Genomic DNA, 24818 nt, shown 5'->3' with positions numbered 1-24818 from the left:
CTTTAAAATAACTTCATAGAGCGAGGGAAAAGGTGATATATCAGAAGTAAAATTTCACAAAAGCTTCACAGTATTACCCTGTATGACTATAACAGGTGACAGGCAGAGGTATTTGTCTCCTGCTTTTTATAATGAGTGAAATTCTACCTATACAAGATAGAGCCCTGCAAAATAACTCAGGACACTGGCCATCAACTTATTTCAGTTCCACTGGGTGCCTGAGATTCACACTCCACTCACTCCTTTCCTTCACTTTCAGAGTAGTGCTCAGCTTGGCATGGAAAAAAAGAAAAAAAGGCAGTTTTCTGAAATATTTTCACCACTCATCCTTCAGTGACGTGGAGCTGGTTCTTTTTTGTTTTTGTTCCTATGTTGGTTGGGTTTTGCTTTTGTATGTTTGCTTGTTGGCTGGTTCCACACCACCAATCAGGGATTTTCCATTCTGGGATATGAAGTAGGGTAGAAAACAGTGATTCTCAGTTCGGTTTGTGCACTAAAATTACCTCGGGGACCTTTAAAAAGCCACTAAACATCCATATCCATATATGCTGAAGTAATTGATTCAATGTGGAGCTGACACATCAGTATTTCTTAAAGGTACTGTAGAGATTGAGAATCAACGTACTACAAGAAGAGCTTTTCATTATTTCAAGAAATCACTCACTGGAGTTGGTGGGGGCATTATACAAAAAAAGGAAATTAAACAGTTTTGCTTTGGGGAGTTTTTTCCTTAAAAAATCTTCTCCAGGGGAACTTGGGTGGCTTAGTCAGTAAAGCGGCCAGCTCTTGATTTCGACTCAGGTCATGATCTCAGAGCTGGGACCTGGGACAGAACCCCAGTTGTGCTCCATGTTCACTGGGGAGCCTGCTTCAGGACTCTCTCTCCCTCTGCTTCTCCCCTCACTTGCTCAAGCCCCCTTTCTCTCACAAATAAATAAGTAAATCTTTAAAAAATAAAGAAAGAATAAATATAAAAATCTTCTCCATCACAGCTTTGGTCAGCTTTATTCTACTTTTGGTTAGGCTGCACTTGTAAAGAGAATATTAGGAGATCAGATCAAAATTTCATGCACCTAAATGAACAGACAAAAAATCAAAATCAAGCAAAAACAAATCTTGCCTCCAACTGCCTACCCTTTTAATACCTAACTTCTAAGCCCTCCACACTCCCATTACTACTACATATCTTTGGATGACTTCATCTTTGAGAAGAACTCACTGTGTGGTCGACCACCACGGAGAACAGAAAAGTCTCCTACAAAATGATAATACCGATACACTTATAATGGAATCAATAATTACTTGTTTCTGCAATTTTCCCCCAAAACAGCATAAACACTGACAAAATTATTGCAATTCGTAACTCTACCAAAATCTCTATCTACTCTCCAGATATAGTTTATTTAATTACTTAGAACAAAGACCTACATTTTACAGCTACATCATCCAGTTGTATTGATCAGGATAATTTGCTATTCCAAAATTATCTATCATTAAGCATTAAGAAATATTAAACACATGTTATAGCCATAGTGTAGGGATTAATAACATCTATTTTTTAAACTCACAAGTTAAAATCCTCTCATATACTTTAATATGGTGTTTAACTTTGATGATGGGGTCAACTCACTCTTTTGCTGGACTACTGATCTACTTGAAGAAAAAGATCTTTGCCCTACCAACAGGTTCTCTAAGAAAATTAACTTCAACACAACCACATATGCATTTTTTCTAGGTGGGCATTTTGGTCAGGCAATCACTTACCATTTACTGCCTGAATTTCTAAGGAAATGGACTTGCATTTAATCAGTAGCAGGTCCTGAAAAAAGAGAATATAATCTCCAACTGCATATTATCCAATTATTATTTAAAGTCTAGCAATATCTTTGGAGGACTTCATGAATGATAAGAAGTCCATCCACTCTTTTATATATTCTAAGGTTTATACTTTTAAATGGTCAAGCCATAAGAAAGCATAGTTACACCATTTTACTTAAACTAGGAATAGCATTATGTACCTGAAAAGTACATCTGTATCTTACCCTGAGGGTTCTCTTGGAGTGTCAGGCCCTAAGAGGCTCTGTTCATATTTGTAGGATAAGAAAAGAGGGAGGGGCGGGGGAGATAGCTCTAAAAGAAAGATTCTAATGTAACTGATGCTTTCACTTACTGTATTAAAGACCATAGTTCAACATCTTATTTTTCTCTTATAACAATACATTTTCTTATACAGTTCAGCTTTGGCTAATAAGAGAAATCTCATCTTTAGCTCATGAAAAGTTTCATTACCGTGTTTGCACTTCACTAAGCCTCAAACCTAAATGCCTACTTTAATTTTTTATTTTTTATTTTTTTAAATATTTTATTCATCTATTCATGAGAGACACAGAGAGAGAGAGGGAGGCAGAGACACAGGCAGAGGGAGAAGAAGGCTCCATGCAGGGAGCCCGACGTGGGGCTCGATCCTGGGTCTCCAGGATCAGGCCCTGGACTAAAGGCAGTGCTAAACCGCTGAGCCACCTGGGCTGCCCCAATTTTTTATAACTTAATAGATTCTTACTCATGTTTATCTTATGTCCCATATTTTACTTTTATATTTATCAGAGACCACATCAAATCTTTAGGGAAAAAAGAGAGCACAAACCTTTTCCCCTCTGAACTCAGTTACTGCATTTAGCTACCTCAATTATAAATGTATACAAAGATGTAGTATAGCCCCTAAAATTAATAATGTATGCAGATTTCATGACTCACATAACTATTTTTAAACAATGCAAAATTAACAATGTAATACAAATTTTCATATACTTTTTGTGCCAGACCTAAATTTATAAGGGGTATTTAAAAGTAAAGATTTTGAATATAGAATATTAGATGACATATAATTACCCAGCATGTTTTACCAGATTAAAATATCATCCTGTCTTTCTACTGTCAAATAAATATGAAATTCCTTTTATGGGGGCTTATCATCAAACCAAATGCTTTATACTCAGTGTGAAAATTCAATCACAATTGTCAAAGATCAAGCTGCTACTTCAGATAACAAACATGATGAGATATCATCTTGTTCAATATATGCTTTCAACTTGACATGTAGGCTAATAAAAAATAAAAAGTTGTAGTATTTATTTTGTTTCTTGCACAACAGAAGACTTCTAATAGGGATGATCAAAATATCTGGTATCATGGCCTGAAAATACAGTCGACTCTTATCTGGAGACAGACTAACTGGTCTACAGATTAACTAAAGTACTAGCAGCATCATTACATTTGTAACTTACTGTGCATCAGCCACCGTCCATCAGTATGAGAGGATGCCTACTTTCAACTGCATAACTAAGAGGCACAACTTTGTGTCCATTTTGTCTGTTGCATTGCCATTCACACAACAGCGATTTACTGAGTATTTACTATGCATCCGGCACTGTATCAGGCTATTCAACCTCATGGATCAGACCTAATCTCTTGTCACAGCTCCTCTGCAAAGAAGGCATGAGGGAGGGCATATGGTCAACTCTCTGTGAGCTGACTGGAGTTCTGAGATGCAAGCTCTAAAGAGGAATAGACACTTAATACTAAAAAACAAACTCCAGTTGATTTGCAGATGTAAACGTCTCCCTGACTTCGCTCTTCATCTTGTTTTTCTTCCTTTGCTTCCCTGTCAGGGAAAGCCTGATTTTGGCAGTTGTACTTGCCTCCTTGCCCTCCCACCTCCTCGTTCATCATCACTATATTCTGACAGTTCCCTAGATGTTCCTCAAATGTATACACCACTCCCTTTCGCCCCCTCTCCCATCCTATCCCAAACCCTTTCACTGCTACCCTAATTGCATTTCCATCATCTCAAGTACATAATAGACACAAACTGTTCTGTAATATTTGCTAAATAATGAAGGCAGCTTCCATCAGGTTCACTTTAAGACACTGAGGTAAACCAGGGGTAGGAAACACTAAAAACAGCATGAAATCAATCCCTTTGGAGCAACCACTTCAAACATGTCAGCAACAAGGAGATATCTTTGATGCCTCCCTGTTTTCTCTCATTCCCCCCTCATTATTTCTCCATCTATGTTCTCAGCTTGAGTTCCTGGGTCACTCACTACACATTAGCCAGTCACCGAGTCTCTCCCAAGCATAACCTTCTCACCCAGTGCTATCCAGAATATTCTACAGTTTTGGAAATATCCTATATTTATACTGCCAACACATATGGACACTTAGTCACTTGAAATGTGGCAAGGGTGACCAAAGTATTTCCTAATTTTATTTAAAGTTTAATTAATTTAAATGTAAACAGCCACACGTGGCTAATGGTAACGGTACTGGACAGTGAAGCTTACTCCTTTCCATACTGCTATTAGAATTACATTGCTATGAGACAGCTCTTGAAATAAAGGACTAAATCTTCACCATAAGGCATGCCACTGGAGATGCTTTTCAATCTAGACCAATTTACTATTTCATTTACATTATCTCCACTCCTCTCCCGTCTAGGCTTCTGATCACTTGGTGTACTCATGTATGCCACTATATGTTCCTTTATGCAAACTGATGGCTATAGTCTAGAATGGCTTTGCCTCTCAGGAACATCCACTCATACTTGCAGATCCAGCTCTAAATTCCTATTCCTCTTCTCAATGCTTAATGTTCTTCCCGTAACTGAGTTAGCCTTTCTCTCTCAACTCTGTTGCCATAACTTTTTGTATATTGTACTATTAAAAATTTTAATCATAATGGTTTACAAGTGGAAAAACAGGGGTCTCTGTATGCCACATGATAATTGCATCCACTCAATGAGATGATGAGGTCAAGCATCTGGTGCAGGAATAAGTAAGCACTCTTTAAGTGTGCAAAGTCTTCAACACATGTATTAGGATTTGCATCCCCATGCTAGGAATCTTAACTGATCTATCAGACTCAGAAAATGAGAGGAAAATACAAAGATGGAGATGGAGTAGAGCAAATTCACAAGGTGTTGATACCAAGAGGTGGCGTAGGTCGGGAAAATTATACAAGGTAAGTCATGAAAGCACTGAGAGCAAACCTTTGGCTTAAACTGGACTTGTTTCTCACCTTCCCTATCTAACTGGCAATAGCAATCAAGTTTCTCCTGCTACCCAAAGTTATAGGGTTGCCATGAAAACTTTCATAAGCCAAATGGTGTAAAGCAGAGAAGCAGTCCTCTTCAGATTTCAGTTTAGAAACAGGTTCATACTAACATCGGTCTTTTGTACAAGCGAAGTGGCATGAAGCGAGATTTCTGGATAGCAGGGAAAACCAGTCATCAAACTCCTTAATCAGGTAGTATAGATGTTAGCAGGTCAAGAACAAAAGAAAGCTTTTCTTGTGATGTGTAACGGAGAAGAATTTGTTGTAAGCAGATCAATAAAGCACTATTACCATGGCCCACTTCTGAGGAAAGAACTCTGTTACATAAAACAGTGAATATATTTGCTATAAGGACATTTAACCTGTAGAAGAACCCAGGAGGGAAAAAAACAAATCTCTAAACTTACTCAATTTTCACATCCTTTAAAATTATATTTAGATAGAAACTTTTCAAAATCATCAATGACATCTGAGGCATGTTTATTCCTAATAAAACGATTTTCCCTTTATATAAAGCAGTCTCATTCTTTTCTCCCTTTAGACAGCTTACGGAAAAAAAAAAAGCAGCAAAGAAATATTCAAATAGTTAAAGGTAAAAATCGTAGTGGCAAAGCTAAGCAACTCTCAATACATATATACCATCATTTGCAGGGGCCTGAATTGAATTTTAGATTTAAATAATATTTTGATGTTCCATTTCATTAGTTTGGGAAAGCATAGGTTTACAACATAATTCTGTTATTAAACAAAATCCTTCAGTTGGATTTGCAGATCAGAGAAAATTAGTATTTGGATTTAGCTCAGAGGTTGAGTAAATTAGCTCAGTTCACTCTGGGTTTGGGTTCCTGGTTTAGTTCAAGTTCTTGATAATGAGCACATCAAAATAAAAATATTTAAATAATGTAATCAGGGCTGACATTTCAGAATAAGTGGTCAGGTAAATACGTGTTTTTAAAAAACAAACTCACTTTACAGAGAGAGCTAAGGTTAAATCCGAAGGTTTGAGCATTCCGGGAGCCAGCATTCATGTAGTTTCCCATTAGCAATATAAGTTCCAGCAACTTGCTGAAGCTTTTGCTCTTCTTTATCTCCTCGCAGGCAGTACTGACAGCCATGATGTCAGGTTTGATGTTGTTCACCTGCTCTTCAAACTGAAGCTTAAAGAGAATAGCACTGAGCCGTGGCCGTAGTCTCTTCACATTGCTCATCTGATTGAAAAGAAAATAGCAGATTTCCTTTAAAATGCATGGTATACTTTAGTACTGTACGACTGCAAGTAATCTGGGATGATTTATTGGTATGACAGTGCCGAGGAAGCAATATGTCCCTTCAAACTGATAGCAGGGAGAGAGAAAAGCCCTGCTTGTTTTTGTAAGCAATCAAGAGTCAGTCCTCAAAGAAAAAATTAACAATTTAGATGCCCCCATGAAAAGCAAGCTTTAATTAAAGGACAATGTTAGAGTAATAAAGTGCATATAATTTCTTAACAGAAACCACACTGTAAAAAAGTAACAGGGTACAGAGGCCACAAATCACCAAGCATTTCTATCATTAATTTTTGTTCAATATTGAAACTGTTGGGTCATGTTTAAAACATTCTGAAGGGTCTAAAGAGAGTTTGTTTTCTTCAAATAGCAACGGCTGTCCTCAGAAGCCCCGCTGACTAACAGTATGTGTTAGACGGAGGGAAAGTAAATAGGTCCCAATTTGTACTAAATTGACTTTCTTGAGAAACACACGAAGTCGAATGACTCCTGACACACACTGGATTAGCAGAGTCGGTGTGAGGGGATGTGGGCATAGCCAAAGACAGAAGCCATGCAAAGCTCCTGGTCCATCCTATGCCAAGTTAACCCTGTTTGGGACTCCTTGTTGGGAATGGAGCGGGGGAGAGGGGTTGAAATCTTTAAAAAGAACAAAAAGGCTAGAGGGTCAGCAAGTTCTTGCCTGGAGCTTACTCCCTCCAGTTCTATCACAAGGGAAGAGAAGAGCCATTTAACTAAAGGCTGGAGACAGAGAGCATTTAAGCTATGAATTCCTTGGCCAAGTACACTAAGGGATTTGAGAGGTGAAGCACCTCGATGAGGCAGTAACAGTAAAACTACTGAACTTCAACAACTATTATAAATATCAAAAGCAGTGTGAAGCAAGTTCAGGGGGGGGAAAGAAGATAGTGACAGACACCATAGGGTTAAAATAGGGACTAGTTCCATCAGTCACAGAACCTAAAGGAAAAAATTAAAGAACAAGAGCTTCACATGAAGCTTATAGGATTTCTGTTCAGGAGGCACAAGACTATCTGTTCATAATATAATGACTGTTATTTAAAATGAAATAGACCAAAGCCTGAATTTATTCGATTCAAAAGGATATTACAGACACTGCTCGATGTAATGGTACAGCCCAGCATCCCCGTCTAACCAGGACTGAGCAATAAGGGATTAGCTCTCCACAGATACCTCTGAGAGAACATCTTCAAATGGACCGAATCCACACAGTGACTGAAAAGATTTTAGTAAATTATATAAATAGCTAATTCACATTTAGTATTCTTCCCAGCTACTTGACTGATTAAATGTTTAAGTGTACATGGCCAAGATGCTAAGAGTTTGACTATTGTAATGACTTCTCTTTACAAAGACTTTTAAGTATTTTAAAACTCCCACAGTTCAAGGAATGTCTTCCAATATGCCTGTGTAGAGGAAGCTTTTTTCTCTTCCTACAAGAAAGTAGAAAGACTGTAGGCTCGACAAAGACTTAAAAACAAAGCAAAAATAATGGCTTCATGAAATAAATACAAAATGTTAGAAAGATAAAATGAAGCCCTATTAGAATACCAATTCTTACTGGGCATGAATCCTTCTGTTTGGACCTGTTTTTCCAGGACATGAAGTAAAGTTAAGCAGTGATTATGTCTCACAAGGTTAATTCAGGTGTCTTAAATGTTCCCAATGGGCCAAATTCCCTACGCTTTTATCCTTAAATGTTGCAAATGGTATTCATATTATCCTGGGTCAATTTTGTATCATGCTCTATTACATTTACTATATCCTTTAGAATAGTAAGCCACATGAGTAATCACTTAAGTACACATGGTTATGGCCATTCAAAAGGTATATGATGCACCCATGGCATAGTTTCAACCTGTGCCCTCAATTCATGATACTTTGTTACTTTGCAGTAAACTTGGAAGCATTCCAGGAAAATATTTGTATTATGAAATATGTTAATTTTAATCTATATTAACGTACTACCTTACGCACAAAGAGAAAAAAACTTTGCTTAAATGTTATATTATACTGCCCCAAAATATGTTAAAGCCTTCCTGCTGACAAGCTAACCATATGTAGCCAGTATAAAGTAATTAATTTTCCTAGAAAAATATAACCTAGATTTATATGAGTAATGAGTGTACCTGGCACTGGGGACAGGTACCTTGAAAAGATAGAGTAAGTGTATGATGTAATGCAGAACAAAATGCTCCGAGTTCATGAAAATGCCTTACAAAGCAAAGTCGGGAAAGGAATCCTAAAAAACACATCTTTGAGCAACATCTTTTAAAATTAGATGTCCTTTTCATATTGTTTTTCCTTCCAAATTTCAAACAGTATTCTGACTAACATGAAATACATTTATTTTAGTGAACAGAATCACTGAGCTGAAAAAGAACCTGAGAAATAACCTGGAGCTCATTATAGTCTCGAGTCCACCACTGAATGGCCCGACTCTGATCCTCCAGGAAATCTGTCCCTGTTATTTAAAAACAAAACAAAGCCCTGAAAGAACACTAACCTTCTAAGATCTAGATCTTGGGACCTATGATAATCACAGGGTCCTTTTTGTCATTAATCAAATCAAAGTCTTTCTTCACATAGGATCAAAGGAAAAAGGTTTATAAATTAGAAAAAAAAATTTTCTTTAAATTCCTGAAGGATGTTTCTTTGTCACTTCACATGATGTGTTAACACAAGATTTGCATTTTGTTTGCTTGCTAAGGAAACTCTCATTTTTCTGCCACAAGCGAGGCTGGATGCAGAAATGGAGCACTGTAGTGCTCAATACTCTCAAAGGTAACAGAAAGTCACCAAAAAGGAGGAGGAGGAGGAGAATGAGTTATAAAAGTTTAATGGTGAGAGATAATAATTAGAATTCTAGAAGAAATCAGAATTCTGCTTTCACAGAGGTAGACTTCCAATTGTTAGAGTCTTCGTAATATAAACTCACATCACCAAACTCTGACAATAAGGAGTTGTAATCTGAAGATCAATCTAAAGGCATGAAAAATACAGTGAAAATACTTGGATTACAAGTATTTTATTGTTTGAAAGCAGAGGGCAGCGTTCCTGCAATCTCCCCACCCCATGACCATAGATGTCCCATGTCACAATGAGAACACCTTTAAAAGAGTAGCTGGTGAAAATCAAGCCACAAGCAATATACAGAACTCCAAGGGTAATCTTTATAGTCTTGTGTTGCTGGCAACATGAGTGTTGTCAGAAAAGAGATGAAATGAAAGACCTTTAGAGAATAATGAACCAACAGGTACTGACTCAGTGCCCTCTCAGAGCTGTGAGTCATCTAAGTCATGACTGCCACCCTTGGATCATCTGAGTCTTTCCATCTATCTTAAAGGGTAAAAAGTAGAAAATGTCCTCAGGAAGATGTCAACTTCCATCACCTTATTACGAGTATGTTTTTCACATATAGTTTTAATGTTATCCATTGATTTACTGGGGAGAAAATAGAATTAGGCATTTTTATACCAACTATGTTTAATGCCAAATCTAGTCCTCATTACTTCTTTTATAGATAAGAGATATTCAGAAACCAGCTTATTTATTTATTTTAAAAGATTTGTTTATTTATTTATGATAGACATAGAGAGAGAGAGAGAGAGAGAGAGGCAGGGACACAGGAGGAGGGAGAAGCAGGCTCCATGCCAGGAGCCCAACATGGGACTCGATCCCAGGACTCCAGGACCGTACCCTGGGCCAAAGGCAGGTGCCAAACCGCTGAGCCACCCAGGGATCCCCGAAACCAGCTTATTTAAAACCTGTTGGGTCCTCCCCACCTTCTTGCCTGCAGACTTGCATAGCCTTACCTCAAAAGAAATTTTAGTACATGCTCTATATCTTTGCTATCCTTCCCTAAAGTCATTTTAAAACTATTTTAACCATTTACTTAGTTAACACTACAAGTAACCAACTGATTGAAAAGCCATTCACTTCAGTCTTAACTGGCTGCTTTAAACCTTTACTTCATATACTTTGTACATGTATCAGGAGTAACACAATAGGGGTGCCTGTGTGGCTCAGCAGTTGAGTGTCTGCCTTTAGCTCCGGGCATGATCCCAGAGGCCTCGGATCGAGTCCCGCATTGGGCTCCCTGCATAGAGCCTGCTTCTCCTCCCTCTTCCTGTGTCTCTACCTCTCTCTGTGTGTCTCTCATAAATAAATAAAATCTTAAAAAAAAGGGGGGGGGGGAATAACACAATAATGTTTCACAAAGATTAAAGGACTCTTTTGAGGTCACATGCCAGTAGGACACGGCCCTCAAGCTAACTTGCTGCCAATCATGTGTGCATGCCACTCTGAGCAACACAGTGTGGAAATAAATAATCACAACTTAAAAACCATCGGATCCTCAAACTACCCTTACGTTTTCCCAGGAGTAGGAATGGACTTTAATTGCACCAAAATAGTTATAAGACAAAACACTATAGAGATGACCCTGCTGTGAGCACTGCCTGCTACTACTTCAGACTCCATTCCTTTCCCAACTACCTCCTGTTGTGCTGAATTTTTAGTATTATCCAGATTCGTGTTTGTTGTCCGCTCACACTGCACTCTCCACTCATATTTCCTCATTAGCTAATTCTTCCGTTCTCTGTGGGAGAGGTGCCATAAGCAAGCAGAATGTGAAAAAACAAAGGCATCATTGTCCAAGAGAAAATGAGGAAGGGTTGAGGGAGGAATGTGACATCTAAGAAAGCAATGCGCATGTATTAGCAGAATTAAGACTCTTAGAAAAAAGTTTTTAACTAGATTTCTTAAGCTGAACTATACATAAAAATATATCTATCCTTTACTGTTAGCTGGCCACTATTTTCTTCAAGATTTCCCGAATCCTCAGGAAAAAAGGACAGTTCATTTCATTTTCAAGAGATGCATCCAAAGGGGTGCCTGGGTGGCTCAGTTGGTTGAGCATCCACTCTTGATTGCAGCTCAGGTCATGATCTCAGGGTCCTGAGATGGAGCCCCATGTGGGGCTCTGTGCTCAGCGGTGAGTCTGCTTGAGATTTTTCTCCCTCTGCCCCCACCCCACTCACTCACTTGGTCTCTCTTTCAAAATAAATAAAATCTTAAAAAAAGAGAGAAATGCATCAAAACATAGCTCTTTAAGTACCTTATGTCTGGGTAGTGCTCAGAATACAAAAAAAGTTTTAATAAATGTGCCCTTATGATATTAAAGCTTGAAGCTAAAATTATTTTTTTAAGACCACATAACAGCAAAGTACATATGGTATGTTTTCTTACAGTTTTTTTTTTGTAGAAGCAAAGCCAAGAATTATACAAAAAATATTAAAAGGATAAAATGTATATTCCTCTAGCTAGTCAAGAAATAGAAAATTAGTTATAGCCATCAGATATTGCTTTATCTTTGTTTACAAGTACTTATCAATTCCAGACCACTAAGGATTTCACAGGAGGTCCAAATGAGTTCTGTCAATGCTTAGGATCTGTAAGTGGGAAAGCTAGAGAGCAAGAGACTTATTTAATTTGGCAGTCTTAGCAAATACTCTTAACACAGAAGTTTCATATCTGATGAATTAAAAAGCTGGCATAAAACCCAGAACCATTCTGGTGTCTTAAATTCATTCATGTCTGCTTCCAGACAATCCCCACCCTATCATAGGAAACCAATGTTTTGATTTCTATCACAATAACTAAGTTTTGCCTGTTCTTCAAATTTATATTAATGAAACTTTCAGTAAACACTCCTTGTGTCTGACTTCTTTCACTGAACAAAAGGACTTTGAGATTCAAATATATGTAGTGCGATGCAGTACTTTATTCGTTTTTATTAATGAGCAATATTTCATTGTAAAAATATACCCAAAATATACCATGTTGAAGGACTCTTGTTTTCTAGTCTGGGGCTACATAGGGGTTGGGTTAAACAGGGAACTGGATAGATGGTATGTCAAGTTCTAATCCCAGGTACCTGTGAACATGACTCTATTTGGAAATAAGATCTTTACTGATGGAATTAGGGATCTCTACATGAGATCAAGCTAGATTTAGGGAACTCTAAATTAAGTGACTGACGTCATTTTAATTAAAAAAAAAAAGCGAAGGGCGAGAGAAACACACAAGAGAAGGCAATGCAAGGGAGGAGGAGTAATCCTACAAGCTAGGAAACAAAGTCGTGACTGTGAGCAGCTACCACAAGTGAGAAGAGAGGCAGGGAACAGATTCTTCCTCAAAGCCTCCAGAAGGAACCAACCTGCCAACACCTCGATTTAGGATTTCTGGTCTCCAGAAATGTGAGAGAATAAATTTGTTGTTTTAAACCACCACAGTTGTGGGCATTTGTTATGGAGGCCTGCGGAAACTCATACAGGACATTATGAATATTCTTGTATGAATCTTCTCATTTTAATTAAGTATCTAAAAAATAGAATATGAATGTGTACTTTATAGGAAATTGTTAAACTGCTTTGCTGTGGTTTACACCACTTGATAGGTATTTTATATTTTATCTTTGCATGTCAGATCTATATTCCATTCCTCATTAATTATTCTGTGTGGTATGATGCAAGACTTGAGATTCATTTCAGTTCGTAAGATATCCAAGCAGTGCAGTACAGTTAAATAAATAAAAGATCCTTTCCCCACTCACTAGCCTTGAAGCCTCTGTTGAAAATCAGTTGATGGTATCTTTGCAGATTTACTTCTAAACTTTCTAGAAAAAGTTTGTGTATTTTTAAGCCAAAATGTTACTGTCTTGATTATCACATCAGTTGTCTACATCTTCCAAGCCTGTTCTTTTTTCAAAACTCATTTTAACTCATCTAGGTCCTTTGCATGCCATAAGGTTTTTTGTTTTTTGTTTTTTGTTTTTTTTTGTAATTTCCTGTCAATTACTATAATAAAACCCACTGGGATTTTGACTGGGAACGTGTATCATATTAGAAACCTAAGATCACTTGAGGGAAAAATGAAATCTTAACAATACTGAGCCTTCCACTCGATGAGCATGCCTAATTTCCCATTTACAATTTCTTTAATTTCTCTCAGAAATATCTTACGGTTTTCATAGCAGGTTTTAGTGAAATTTTTTTCATAAGTATTTTAAGTTTTTGGACACTGGAGTAAATAGTACTATTTTTATTTTGGCTTCCAATATGCCATGGCTTATAGAGAAAATTACAACTTATTCGGGTATACTGACTATTCTGTGATCTTATTAAATTCACTGGTAACTTTAAGCACATTGCTTTATGTGAATCCATAAGAGATTCATAACAATTGGGTCACTCAAAATATGGTTTATACTTTCTCATTTCCAATGCACAGGCCTTTAATTTCTTTTTCTTTTCTTACTATACAGTTTAAAACATGCATTATAATGCTGAATAGAAGTGTAAGAATAGATAATCTTGCCTGGATTCCAGTCAAAAGTGACAAATCATTTAATCTTTCACCATCAGTTATGAGGAGAGTTACAGGTTTTCCGTAGATGTCCTTTATCAGGTTGAAGAAGCTTGTCCTGTTTCTCGTTGCTAAGAACTTTTGTTTATCATAAATTTAAATTCTGAATACTTGTTATTTTGCATCTACTTAGATAATGTGATTTTTGCCCCCTTTTTTTTCCTGGTAATATGGTTAACTACATTAATTTTTAAATGCTAAGTCAACCTTCTACCACTTGGTCATGACATATTCTCTTTATGCCCTGAAATATTTGATTTAAAAATATTTTGTTAACTTTTGCATAGATGTTCAAGTCTAATTTTCTGTACTGAAATTCTCTGTTTCCTGATATCAGTAATTTAAGAATTTGATTTTGTTTTTCAGTGTTTGCATTCAGTTCAAAATAGCTTTCTCTTTGACCTACAAGTAATTAAAAACCATATTATGCGATATTCAAATAGAGATGTTCCATTATTATTTATTGTCCAATTTAGTTTTAACAGAAAACCTACTCACTAAGATTTCAATCTTCTGAAAATTATTGAGATATATTTTACATTCCCATATGGCCTACTTTGGTGAAGGTTCCATGTCTGTTTGAGAAGAATGCATATTCCGCGGTTGTTCTGAGGAAGCCCCAAACACTAGAACAAGACAGCTCATAGAATGGTCTTGATTTTCTATATATTTAATTTATTGGAGGGGATATATTTTCTAAATATTTTTTCTAGAATTTACTGAAAAAGGGACATTAAAGGTGAAGATTAGGGAGTTATCTATTTCTCCACTTAATTCAGCCAGTTTGTGCTTGATGAATTTTGATGCTGTTATTAGAAGCTTATATATTGAAGACAATTATTCCTACTAAATGACTCCTTCTATCATTGTGTAATATCACTATTTCTATAATATGCTTTGCCTTGAAGTATATATTCTCTGAAATATACATAGCTAGGCTACTTTTCTTATTGTTGCTATTTTCCGTTTGTCCCTTCTGCTTTTCAACTACAAAAGCGGGAAAAAGATGAGATGTAATCAAGCAATTTTTAGCATTCCATTTTACTTCTACTGGCTTCTGAGTCCTGTCTCTTTTCATTTTATTTTTTCTGGCTGCTCTAGGACTAGTAAAATGCATCCCTACGTATCAGTCTACTTAGAGTTACTATTAAGTCAAAATATGACACCTGTACATGCTTTGCTTTTCCTGCCTCAGCCTTCCTCCATTTCACACCACGTGATTCATTTCAGATGTGTAATGTTTTAGCTGCAAAATTTCACTTGTGCCCCATCATTTGTGCAATTATCTCACCTTTTACTTCTATGTACATTATAAACCCCATCCTGCAGTAATTTTTTTTTTTAATTATCAGTTTTCTTTTAAGTAATTTATGAGAAGGGAAAACAACTTACTATTTCAGGTGCTCTTTATTACTTTTTGTGGATCTGAGCTTCTTTCTGGTATTGTTTCCCTTTGGCTTGAAGGATAACCTTTTTAGCATTTTCTTTAAGATTTTATTTATTCATTCATGAGACACAGACACAGAGAGACTCAGAGACACAGGCAGAGGGAGAAGCAGGTTCCCTGTGAGGAACCTGATGTGGAACTCGATCCCAGACCCCGGGATCACGAACTGAGCCAAAAGCAGACACTCAACCACTGCGCCACCCAGGTGCCCCAAGCTTTAGCATTTCTGGTAGGGCAGGTCTGATAGCCACATACTAAGCTAACATTTTCAGTTCATTAAAAATGTCTTTATTCTAAAATATCCTCTTTTGGGAAGCATATCTCCTAAAGAGAGAATTTTGAGTTTACAGGGGTTTTTCTTATTATTATTTCAACGCCCCTCTGTTGACTTCTGCTTTCCATTATTTCTACAAAGTCGGCAAAATCTCTCGTTTTCCCTATGCAATCTCTCAATCAACCCTCACCCCAACACCTAGCACCAAGTTACATTCATAATTTTTTTCTTTATCTCTGGCTTTTAGCAGTTTGACTAGGATGTACCAAGGTGTCTTCCTTTATATTACCCTGGTTGGAATATGCTGAGCTCCTTGAGCCTTAAATTTCTATTTCTTACTCAATTTGGAATTTCTTAGCCATTATTTCTTCAAATATTTTGGGAGCCACAATCTCACTCTCTTCAACTTTGGGGACACCAATTATAGGTGTTTTGGAATGACGAGTATTTATCCAGCAAAATCTAAGGTTCTGTTCATTTTTTACACAATATTTTCTTAGCTACACTTTTAAGATAAAATAACCTCCATAGAGCTGCCTTCAAATTCACTGATTCTTCTGCTATCTCCAATTACTATTAAACCTACACACTAAATATTTCAATTCAGTTATTAAACTTCAGTTTGAGAATTTCCATATGGTAAATTTTTATAGTTTTCATTTTCCTGCAGAGGTTTCTCAATTAAGACCATATTGTTTTGTGTGTGTGTTTTTTTTAATTTCTTGAAGATAATTTCCTTTAGTTCTTTGAACATACTCATAATATCCATATAAAGTCTTTGCACGTGAAATCCCAAATCTGGAGAAAAACACAGCTTCTGTTTAAACTCCAGCTCTCCATTCTATTAACTGTAAAACTTTCACCAGGCTAAAAGCTGGGCATTCATGAAGTTAGGATTAGTTTCTTTTCTCAAGGCTTGCAGCTTTTTTCTACTGCTTGTCTACTGCCTTATAACAGATGATTTGCATATTTTGCTACTTTTATCTTTGTTAGTGGTTTATACAGATTTTGTGAATTTACTAAGTGTTTTATGTTTTTATGTTACTGTAAATGGAATTTTAAAAACTTATAATTTCAGTTTTAATAACACCAAAAAAAGAGACTTTACATTAACCGGCTATTTCTATTTTGCCCCATTTGTTTTATCATACTCTCTATCTTACACACACACACACACACACACACACACACGGTTAAAGTGATGCTCGCCAGGTCTTCCAATGTAAAGTTACTGTACTTTTCCTTTGTAACTAATAAGCAGTTTATGGGGAGATACTTGAAGTCTACCTAAATAGTACATATATAATATATTTTCATCAAACTTTCACCTTTGCATTAGTGGGGTCAGTTCATTGAGTAGAATATTGTAGTATTCCCACAATTTTATTAAAAATGCACTTTAAGACCTTTTCTGAAGGCCTCACGAATGAGACAGAAAGCAGCCAATACCCACAACTGCACCTTGAGCCACAAGTTTGATGCAACTGCCTGGCTCTATAGTAACTTAGTTCCTTGAGTCCAGCTTCTCCTTTCCATTATTTCCAAAACAGGCTCAAGAAGAGAACACGAAAACCTAGATAATGAGATTTGCAGAATACAGAAAATGCTTCCCAGGCACTAGATGATACTTGGATCTAAAAAAGCAACCTTAAAACAATGTTGCTTGCAAAGTGATGAATCATAAGAGACCTTTTTTGCTTATAACCACAAAATGCTTTAGGCTTTATTTCAAATGAATGATGTATGGCTAGTAATTAGTATGTGACTGTAATGATGTTTTGTTTTGTTTTTGCAAATGAAACAAATTAAGCAGATTGTGCCATAAAATTTCAATACTACATAGAGGGTCTGACTAGAAAGCATCATGTTTCCATACCAAAAAGCAACAAAGAAACCAGATTTCCTATTATAGGCTTAAATGCTCCACTTTTTATTTGTCTATTTAGAAGATTTAAAGTCCCAAATTTCTAAAAACTTAATTTCAAGTTCAATAATTTCAGCTCCTACTTGAATGTTCTAAGCATTTGTATATATTATTAACTCAAAGTTAATCTTTAAATATTAAAAATAAATTGCTCCACTAATGAAGCATACCGAAACCACTACTAAAAACAACTTCAGGTACAGTGAGTGCCTACAGCAAAGAGAAACACAAGAGCAGTGGCCACCACAAGAAATGGGAATATTATCTTTTAGTGTCAGAAAAGAATGAGTGCACAGCTGAGCAGAAATAGTTACTGGTTGAGTGAACAAGTTGCCTCATCTATGAAATGGTAGTGCCTCCTTTTGGAGTCAGATACAATTACTTGTTTATTTATGTGTCAAATATTTATTATGTGTCAAACACAGTTTTTGGCCTTGGAAATTCATATTAAAAATAAGATGACAAGGAAGGACCTGGTGCAAATGCAGAGTACTCTAAGTAAGCAGAGAAAGGAAGCAAAAAAGAGAAACAAATAGACAAGACCCTTTAAGATAAAGACAAGTGCTATGACTAAGTAGGGTACAGGAGATAGAGAATGATGCGGGACAACATTAGGAAGTGTGCTTCCATGATGAAGTGGCATTTGGGCTGAGGCAGCTGGAACTACCAGAGTAAAGGCAAATCTGTGATGGGGACAGTAAATAAATAGGACTGCAACATGGTAAATAAGGAAGGGAATAGTCAACTACGGGTTTCAAGAAATAGGTACTCCATCATCTTACAAATTATAATAAAATTAGAAACCATTTTCAATTCCAAAGGGAAATTCCTTTTCTGGCCAAAGATGGGAAAACAGGGACTAGACTTACCACCCTGAGTGAAGCAATAGTTTTTAGATGATAGACACCAGGCAGTATGGGACAGTGGTGCCTGATAAAGGGGAAAAAAGATGAGGACCGTGACCATGCCAATTCACTTCTTTGGAAAGAATTTCCAAAGTGCAGCACAGGGAGAAGGAAGTCAGGTCGAGTCACGGAGTCTCCATGAATTAAGGAGAGGCAGGGAGGAGTCTGATAATGCCAAAGCAACTGCAGTTCTTGGGACAGAGTACCAGAAAGAGCAGCACAGAGAGAAAGCTCTGGAGATCTCGAGAGGTTCCCCATATGTTTTTAGCTCTGGTGTTGACCCGCACATGCATGTGAGAAAACCATCAGCTAAAAACACTAGAGGCCACTATGCCTGATTCTCACACAGGGTAGGAAGAGTACTTGTTCTAATCAGCCAAAATGGGAAAACTTCAAAATTCATGGGACATTGAGTTGAATACTCAGAATAATATTGCCTCAATCTTGGGGTTAAATAAGCTCTAGACTGATGGCTCCTCTAATTCCATGGAACAAAACATAAATATAAGCCATGTTAAGGGGATCCCTGGGTGGCGCAGCGGTTTAGCGCCTGCCTTTGGCCCAGGGCACGATCCTGGAGACCCGGGATCGAATCCCACGTCGGGCTCCCGGTGCATGGAGCCTGCTTCTCCCTCTGCCTGTGTCTCTGCTTCTCTCTCTCTCTCACTGTGTGCCTATCATAAATAATAAATAAAATTAAGCCATGTTAAGTATCAAGAGTGTTGGCAAGTAACTTAACTGCCTCTGAAAACAAAGCTCAAGAATATTTATAAGAGTACAAAAAAGTATCTAGAGTACAGCATGGTAAAACAAACAAACCTTTGGCACTCAAACACAAATTATTAGCCACTCAAAGTAATAAGAATATATAACTATTGATGAGAAAGATTGATACAAGAATGCAAAAATGACAGAAGTATAAACAGAGAAAAGTTATTATAAAACTATTCACATGTTGAGAAGGTTGTGGAAAAATTAAGAATTTTAAAGAGATGAAAGATATTTTTAAAAATACCCAGGCCTGAATTTGTATAGAAAAAGATTATGATGTCTGAGATGAATGAATGAAAATTAAAAAAACAGCAGATTAAACCCCACACAAGAAAATAATTAACTGGTATACACAGTCATTGACATTATCACAAATGAAAAAGATGAAAAAGAAAACAAAAAGCATCAGTGAGATGGAACACCTTTAAAAGGACTAAATACATATGTAATAATAAAATATATGCAACTTAAGTCCCTGAAACAGAGAAGAGAGGTAGAGAATAAGTATTTGAAAAAAACAATAATAATGGTAAAAATCTTCAAATTCAATGAGAACTGTAAACCTACAGATTCACAAACTCAATGAACTCCATGGACAACAAATATGAAGAAAACTACACGCAAGGTACATCAAAATCAAATTGTTCAAAACTAGTGATGAAGAGAAAACCTTTGAAAACAGACAATAAAGAATAAAAGAGATATGGACAAAAAAATAAAGAGGAGAGTGATGGCAGATTGCTTGCCCAAAATAATTCAAACAAGAAGACTGTGCAGGAACAGTAAGGACCAAAAGAAAAAGGTATCAGTCTGGAATTCTATACCCATGAGAATATTTTTCAAAATGAACATGAGGAAGAAACTTGCTCATACATACAAAAACCGAAAGAATTCATTAGCACTAGAAGAAATGCTATAGCCATTTCTTCAGGGAGAAGGAGGAAGATTCTAAATGCAAGAAAGATTTGCACAGACAAGTGAAGAACGCTGGAAATATGTATGTGAGTAGATGTAAAAGACTACTGATCCTTGGAAGTAAATAACCATGTGTTAGGAGTTTTAAACCCTTGCTGAGGGAAAATGTAGGATAACGATAGCATGAAGCCCCCAGGTGTTGGAAAACAGGGGTACACTGTTCTAAGACTTTATACCACACATAAAGCAGTATATCAATTGGAGTTATAAAATAGATAGTATAAACACTAATGCGACCATCAATAAAACAAAGAGTTATACCTAATAAGTCAAGAAAAAGATAAAATCACTAAAATACTCAATCCAAGAGAAAGAGTACCAAAGAATACATGAGAAACAAAATAAATATAGCAAGATTACGGATTCAAATCCCACCATATCAATAACCACATTAGAAAACAGTCAATACTACACTGAAGAAGTAGAAATCATTAGATTGGACTAAAGAACTCATATGCTACCTGTAATAATAGTAGCTTAAAAAATAAAGGACAAACAGGATAGGCTATGTTATCACTAAAATAAAGCTGGAGTGGCTGTATTAATACAACACAAAGTAAATTTTAAAAGTTTTAGAGTATTTTAAGCTTGGAGGTGACATAATCTCATTTAGTTGTTTTTTTTTTTTTTTTAATCCATTTAGTTTTATCATAAGAGATCACTAGCAGCTCTGTGGGAAAGGACAGTACGTTTGAAGTGTGAGGCACAGGACCCGAAACACACTAAATAATCAACAGTAAAAATGAAAAAAAACTGCAGTTATGACAGACTGGCCCAGTATCACCATCCTTGAAAGTTTGTATTTTCTCAGTAGTATCATTCTAAATTTAAAATCCACACTTTATTCTACTTTAAAGTTGGCTTCCCATTACCATTCATTAACATGTATGAAACAAAAGCATTCCAGGTATGGCAATCCCTCTGCCTGGCTTGCAGGCCTTCATTTAATAAAAGAGGGATTAAGAGAAATCATCAAAATACCATAAACATGATACTTATATTTAAGAGCCACTTTGGCTAAATCCTCTACACTTGCAAGTGGCTAATTAATTACATGCTCAAGATTGATCAGTGGACCAGATAAAAATAGTCACAGAGTAAAAGAGAAAGTTGGAATTGATAGATCCCCCCCAACCCCGCCCCTGCCTGCAAATATATGTACATACATAACATAGTCAGATCCTTGGATGTAATTCTAACCAGCTGACCCTTTTATCTCTATCTCTGGAAGCTGATCTCACTAGTAGACATTCAAGTTCTGGGTGGTACTAAGGGGAAGCAGGGTCAGGGATACTGGAGGGAAGAGACAGGGACACAGGAAAAGCTCTGTGTTGTAGATTAGATTATTCAAAAGTGATGAAGAATAAGAGGGCCTTTTCCTGTGACATTTGCTAACTACCTCATATTTTAAAGTAACGAGTGTCCCAAATACTCTTACTTAAATGACCAATTCCTTGCCTTCACTTTGATTTCTCCTATGCTATTTTACAAAATCTTGCTCTTTCTCTGACGCCAGAATATTAATGGCATAGGTTTTTCTGTATTTATTCCAAATATAAATCCATTAAGAATGACACACACCTTGCCATGTCTCTTAGTATCAATTGTTTGCAATTCTTATTCTCTGTTTCTACACAAGGACAAATAAAATTCATTCACAGGCTTCTAAAAATAAAATCAATGGCCTTTCAGAAATTCATTCAGCATTTAGGTTTAGGTTATAGTCAAGCCACTGACTTGGTGGGTGCATTCGGGAGCATTCCAACTAAGTCACTGTGATACGGTTTTCTGTCAACATCTCTGCCCTTCAGTCATAAAGTATGTCTGTACTTTGTCCAAAGGTGTCGGAGGGGCCAGGTCTGTGTCTGCATTGCAGGCGAAATGGGGGAACTAGGGAGATACTGATTAAGGTGTGGTGAGACAAAGGACAGTCTGATGGCAGGATTCAGGCTCCGGCACAGAGCATGGTTAGGAAACAAAAAAAGTGAAAACCTGCATCTCAGGGGAGGATAAAGTCTGGGAAAAGGTAGTCTTTAACTGGCAAGAGAGGGAACTACTAAAACCAGCAGTCAGAATTACAAATCATTCCAAAGGAGATTATAAGAACCTAGTGAGAAATAAAGGGCTAAGAACACAGCCCTCCTAAGAGATAAAATTAGAAAAGTAAACAAGGCAAAAAAGTGTGTCAAGTAGTAGAACGAGAGAGAACAGATAGAAAATTAATCAAGAACTGTCATGAAGTGAACTGGTTTTCTCTTAATTACATTCAAACTATGGAATGCTTTAAAAAAAATTCCGGGTCAGAACTTAGGCGAAGCATAAATATAACGTCAAAAAAAAAGAAAAAAAGAGACTACAAAGCTGCTAGAACCTTAAATCCTTTCAGAACATACCAGCACTGAATTGATCAGAATGATTTAGGGGCTTGACTGTGGCTAGTCATTCCAAGGGCAGCTACCTTCAAAGAAAACACTGATAAAAGAGAATAGAAAAACTCTACTTGCCCACAGCATAAAACTTTAGTAATGGCACATGGCTTACTGCAGGAAGACACATAATGTGACATGGGTGAGGGGGGGAAAAATCAACAGAATACTGGGTTCAATCACAATTTTAGCATAAAGCCACCAACCATGAGAACTCTTAAACATATTAAAATTTATGCTAAATCGTGACTATTTAACGCATCAATATAAGTTAATGTACTGTGAGTGCTACAGTACACACACAATTAGATTTTCCTAGCAGACGGGAACTTGGACAAATATAATGTCATATAATTTGGTAGTGATTAGGCCAAGGGTATATAAAAAGTTGCTTTCCAATAAAGGGGGCTAGGAAATCCCTTTGTTCCCTATCCCATCCCTTAAATAAATATAATACGTGGACTTAGACACAAAATTGCCATCCTTGGTAAAGAAAGAAAAATAACATTAATAATGGATAATAGTTGAGTTGCAGGACAGGAAACTTGACCCAGTGTTAGAGGAAAGAAAACAAACACATTTATCCTTTCAAAAAGGCCACGTCTGGTATGGAAGATAAGAATGCTTAATGAAACATACAATTCAACACAAAATGAAAATATAAGCCAAGAGAGAAAAGGAAAAGACAAAACAAAACTCAGACAAGTACTATAACGAGCCAGAAAAACAGCACCGAACACCATCATCTTCCGTCTCAGGAGCCACTGTGCAAAATAAGTTAAATGAAACTTTACAATTGATTCTGGGTATCCCAGAAAAGTTTTCAAGGGCTCTCATCCTTAGCATCCCAGTGCCAGTTTTCTGTCAACCAGAGGACAGGAAATGAGGGAAAGGCTTCTTAATGAAGTTCAGTGGTCAGACTTACGGAGTAATGAGCCCAATAAGGCAGTTCACATTCCAAAAACACATACACTCATCAGGCTCTTCAAGGAAGGACAGAGATTTCCCTCCCACTTGGGCCCTGAGTTTCTGAAGATACAAAATGATATTTGGTTTTCTGCAAAGAAAAGGAGGTATAGGACTGGTCTTAAGCAGAAACGCAATGTAGGCTAAAGCCTTTTTAAAAACCTTTCCCTTCATTTGCCTTTTGCCCACCTCCTGTATACATACATCTACTTCTTTGCTAACATGTCAAGAGCCTTGTATCTCGAAACAACATAGTGTGGTTGAAACAAAAGATAATACAGAAATCCTGAATATGAGTCCTTCTCTTTTGTTTATAAGATACAGAGATTAAGGCACCTACTCTATATGAGAGTTTCAGTTCCTGCAACCTTAAAGGGCAGCCGCGAAGGATCTATCAGGCAAATGTATATAAACCCACTTTGTGAACTGTATATTACTATACAGAAGTCAACTAATTTAACTGCCGTGTAGTTACTTGGCTGCTCTACGGTTACTCATTTGAGTGCAACACTTACATCATTGAACTGAAACTCCAAAATTTATTCTCTCTGCTATCATTCAAACCCTCATCTAAGCGCAACAAACCTCAGATATATTAAAAAAATAGACTAAACTAACATTGAGTCAGATTCTAATCTCTAGCTACCCCATTGCATGGGATGCCTTATAAGCAGAAGTCTAACCTGCTGTGTTGTAATATCTCATAGAGTTAAATTCAATTTCTAGTATCTTTTGTCCTTGATTATGCTTTCAATAATAACCATCAATCTGTCACTGTATGCAACTGGATGATTTTAATTTCAGGGGATTTCTAAGGCTAAGGTCTTCAGTTGAATAGACCTAGTCAAGTCTACATAGCTCATATATTTGACTCTAACATGTGCAACTAATACCAGCAGGGGAACTTAACCTACTCAGGTTTTCAGTAACTAGAATTGTACTCTTGAAGGTTGTTCCCACAAACAGAAAACAACTATTCTGGCACCATGTCTCAACAGAAGATCCTGGAGTTAGGATAACTGATTGCAACCAAAATGTTCATCAGTCGGTAGCTACTTTTGCATCACACCTTTACTTATCCCCATTGCTGCTTTGTGCAACACTGAATTCTGCATATTTAAAAAATATACAAAGTACAAAAAGTATAGAATGTCTAAACATTGTCCAAAGGAGTTAATAAATAATTGTGGGGTGGATAAAATCATTGAGAAAGAGGAGTGTATGAAAAGAGAGAAGAAAACAGAACCTGAGTAAGATGCTGGTTTAAGTATTAGAAGAAATGGGAAAAGAGTCCAGGAAGTAAT

General features: G+C 36.7%; 1 protein-coding gene across 2 annotated transcripts in view; it reads right to left on the bottom strand.

Moving 5' to 3' along the window:
* Positions 1–24818, bottom strand: part of DIAPH3 (diaphanous related formin 3) — a 496533-nt gene that overhangs the window by 221472 nt on the left and 250243 nt on the right. For both annotated transcript variants that reach the window (XM_041731170.1, XM_041731169.1), the window contains one exon: positions 6081–6320. In XM_041731170.1, the coding sequence (XP_041587104.1) occupies positions 6081–6320 (240 nt within the window). The remainder of the gene's footprint in view (positions 1–6080; positions 6321–24818) is intronic.

Source organism: Vulpes lagopus, chromosome 16, assembly GCF_018345385.1.
Source record: "Vulpes lagopus strain Blue_001 chromosome 16, ASM1834538v1, whole genome shotgun sequence".
Lineage (NCBI taxonomy): Eukaryota > Metazoa > Chordata > Mammalia > Carnivora > Canidae > Vulpes > Vulpes lagopus.
Note: the sequence above shows the minus strand (reverse complement) of the source record. Positions and strands in the feature narration are given on the sequence as shown.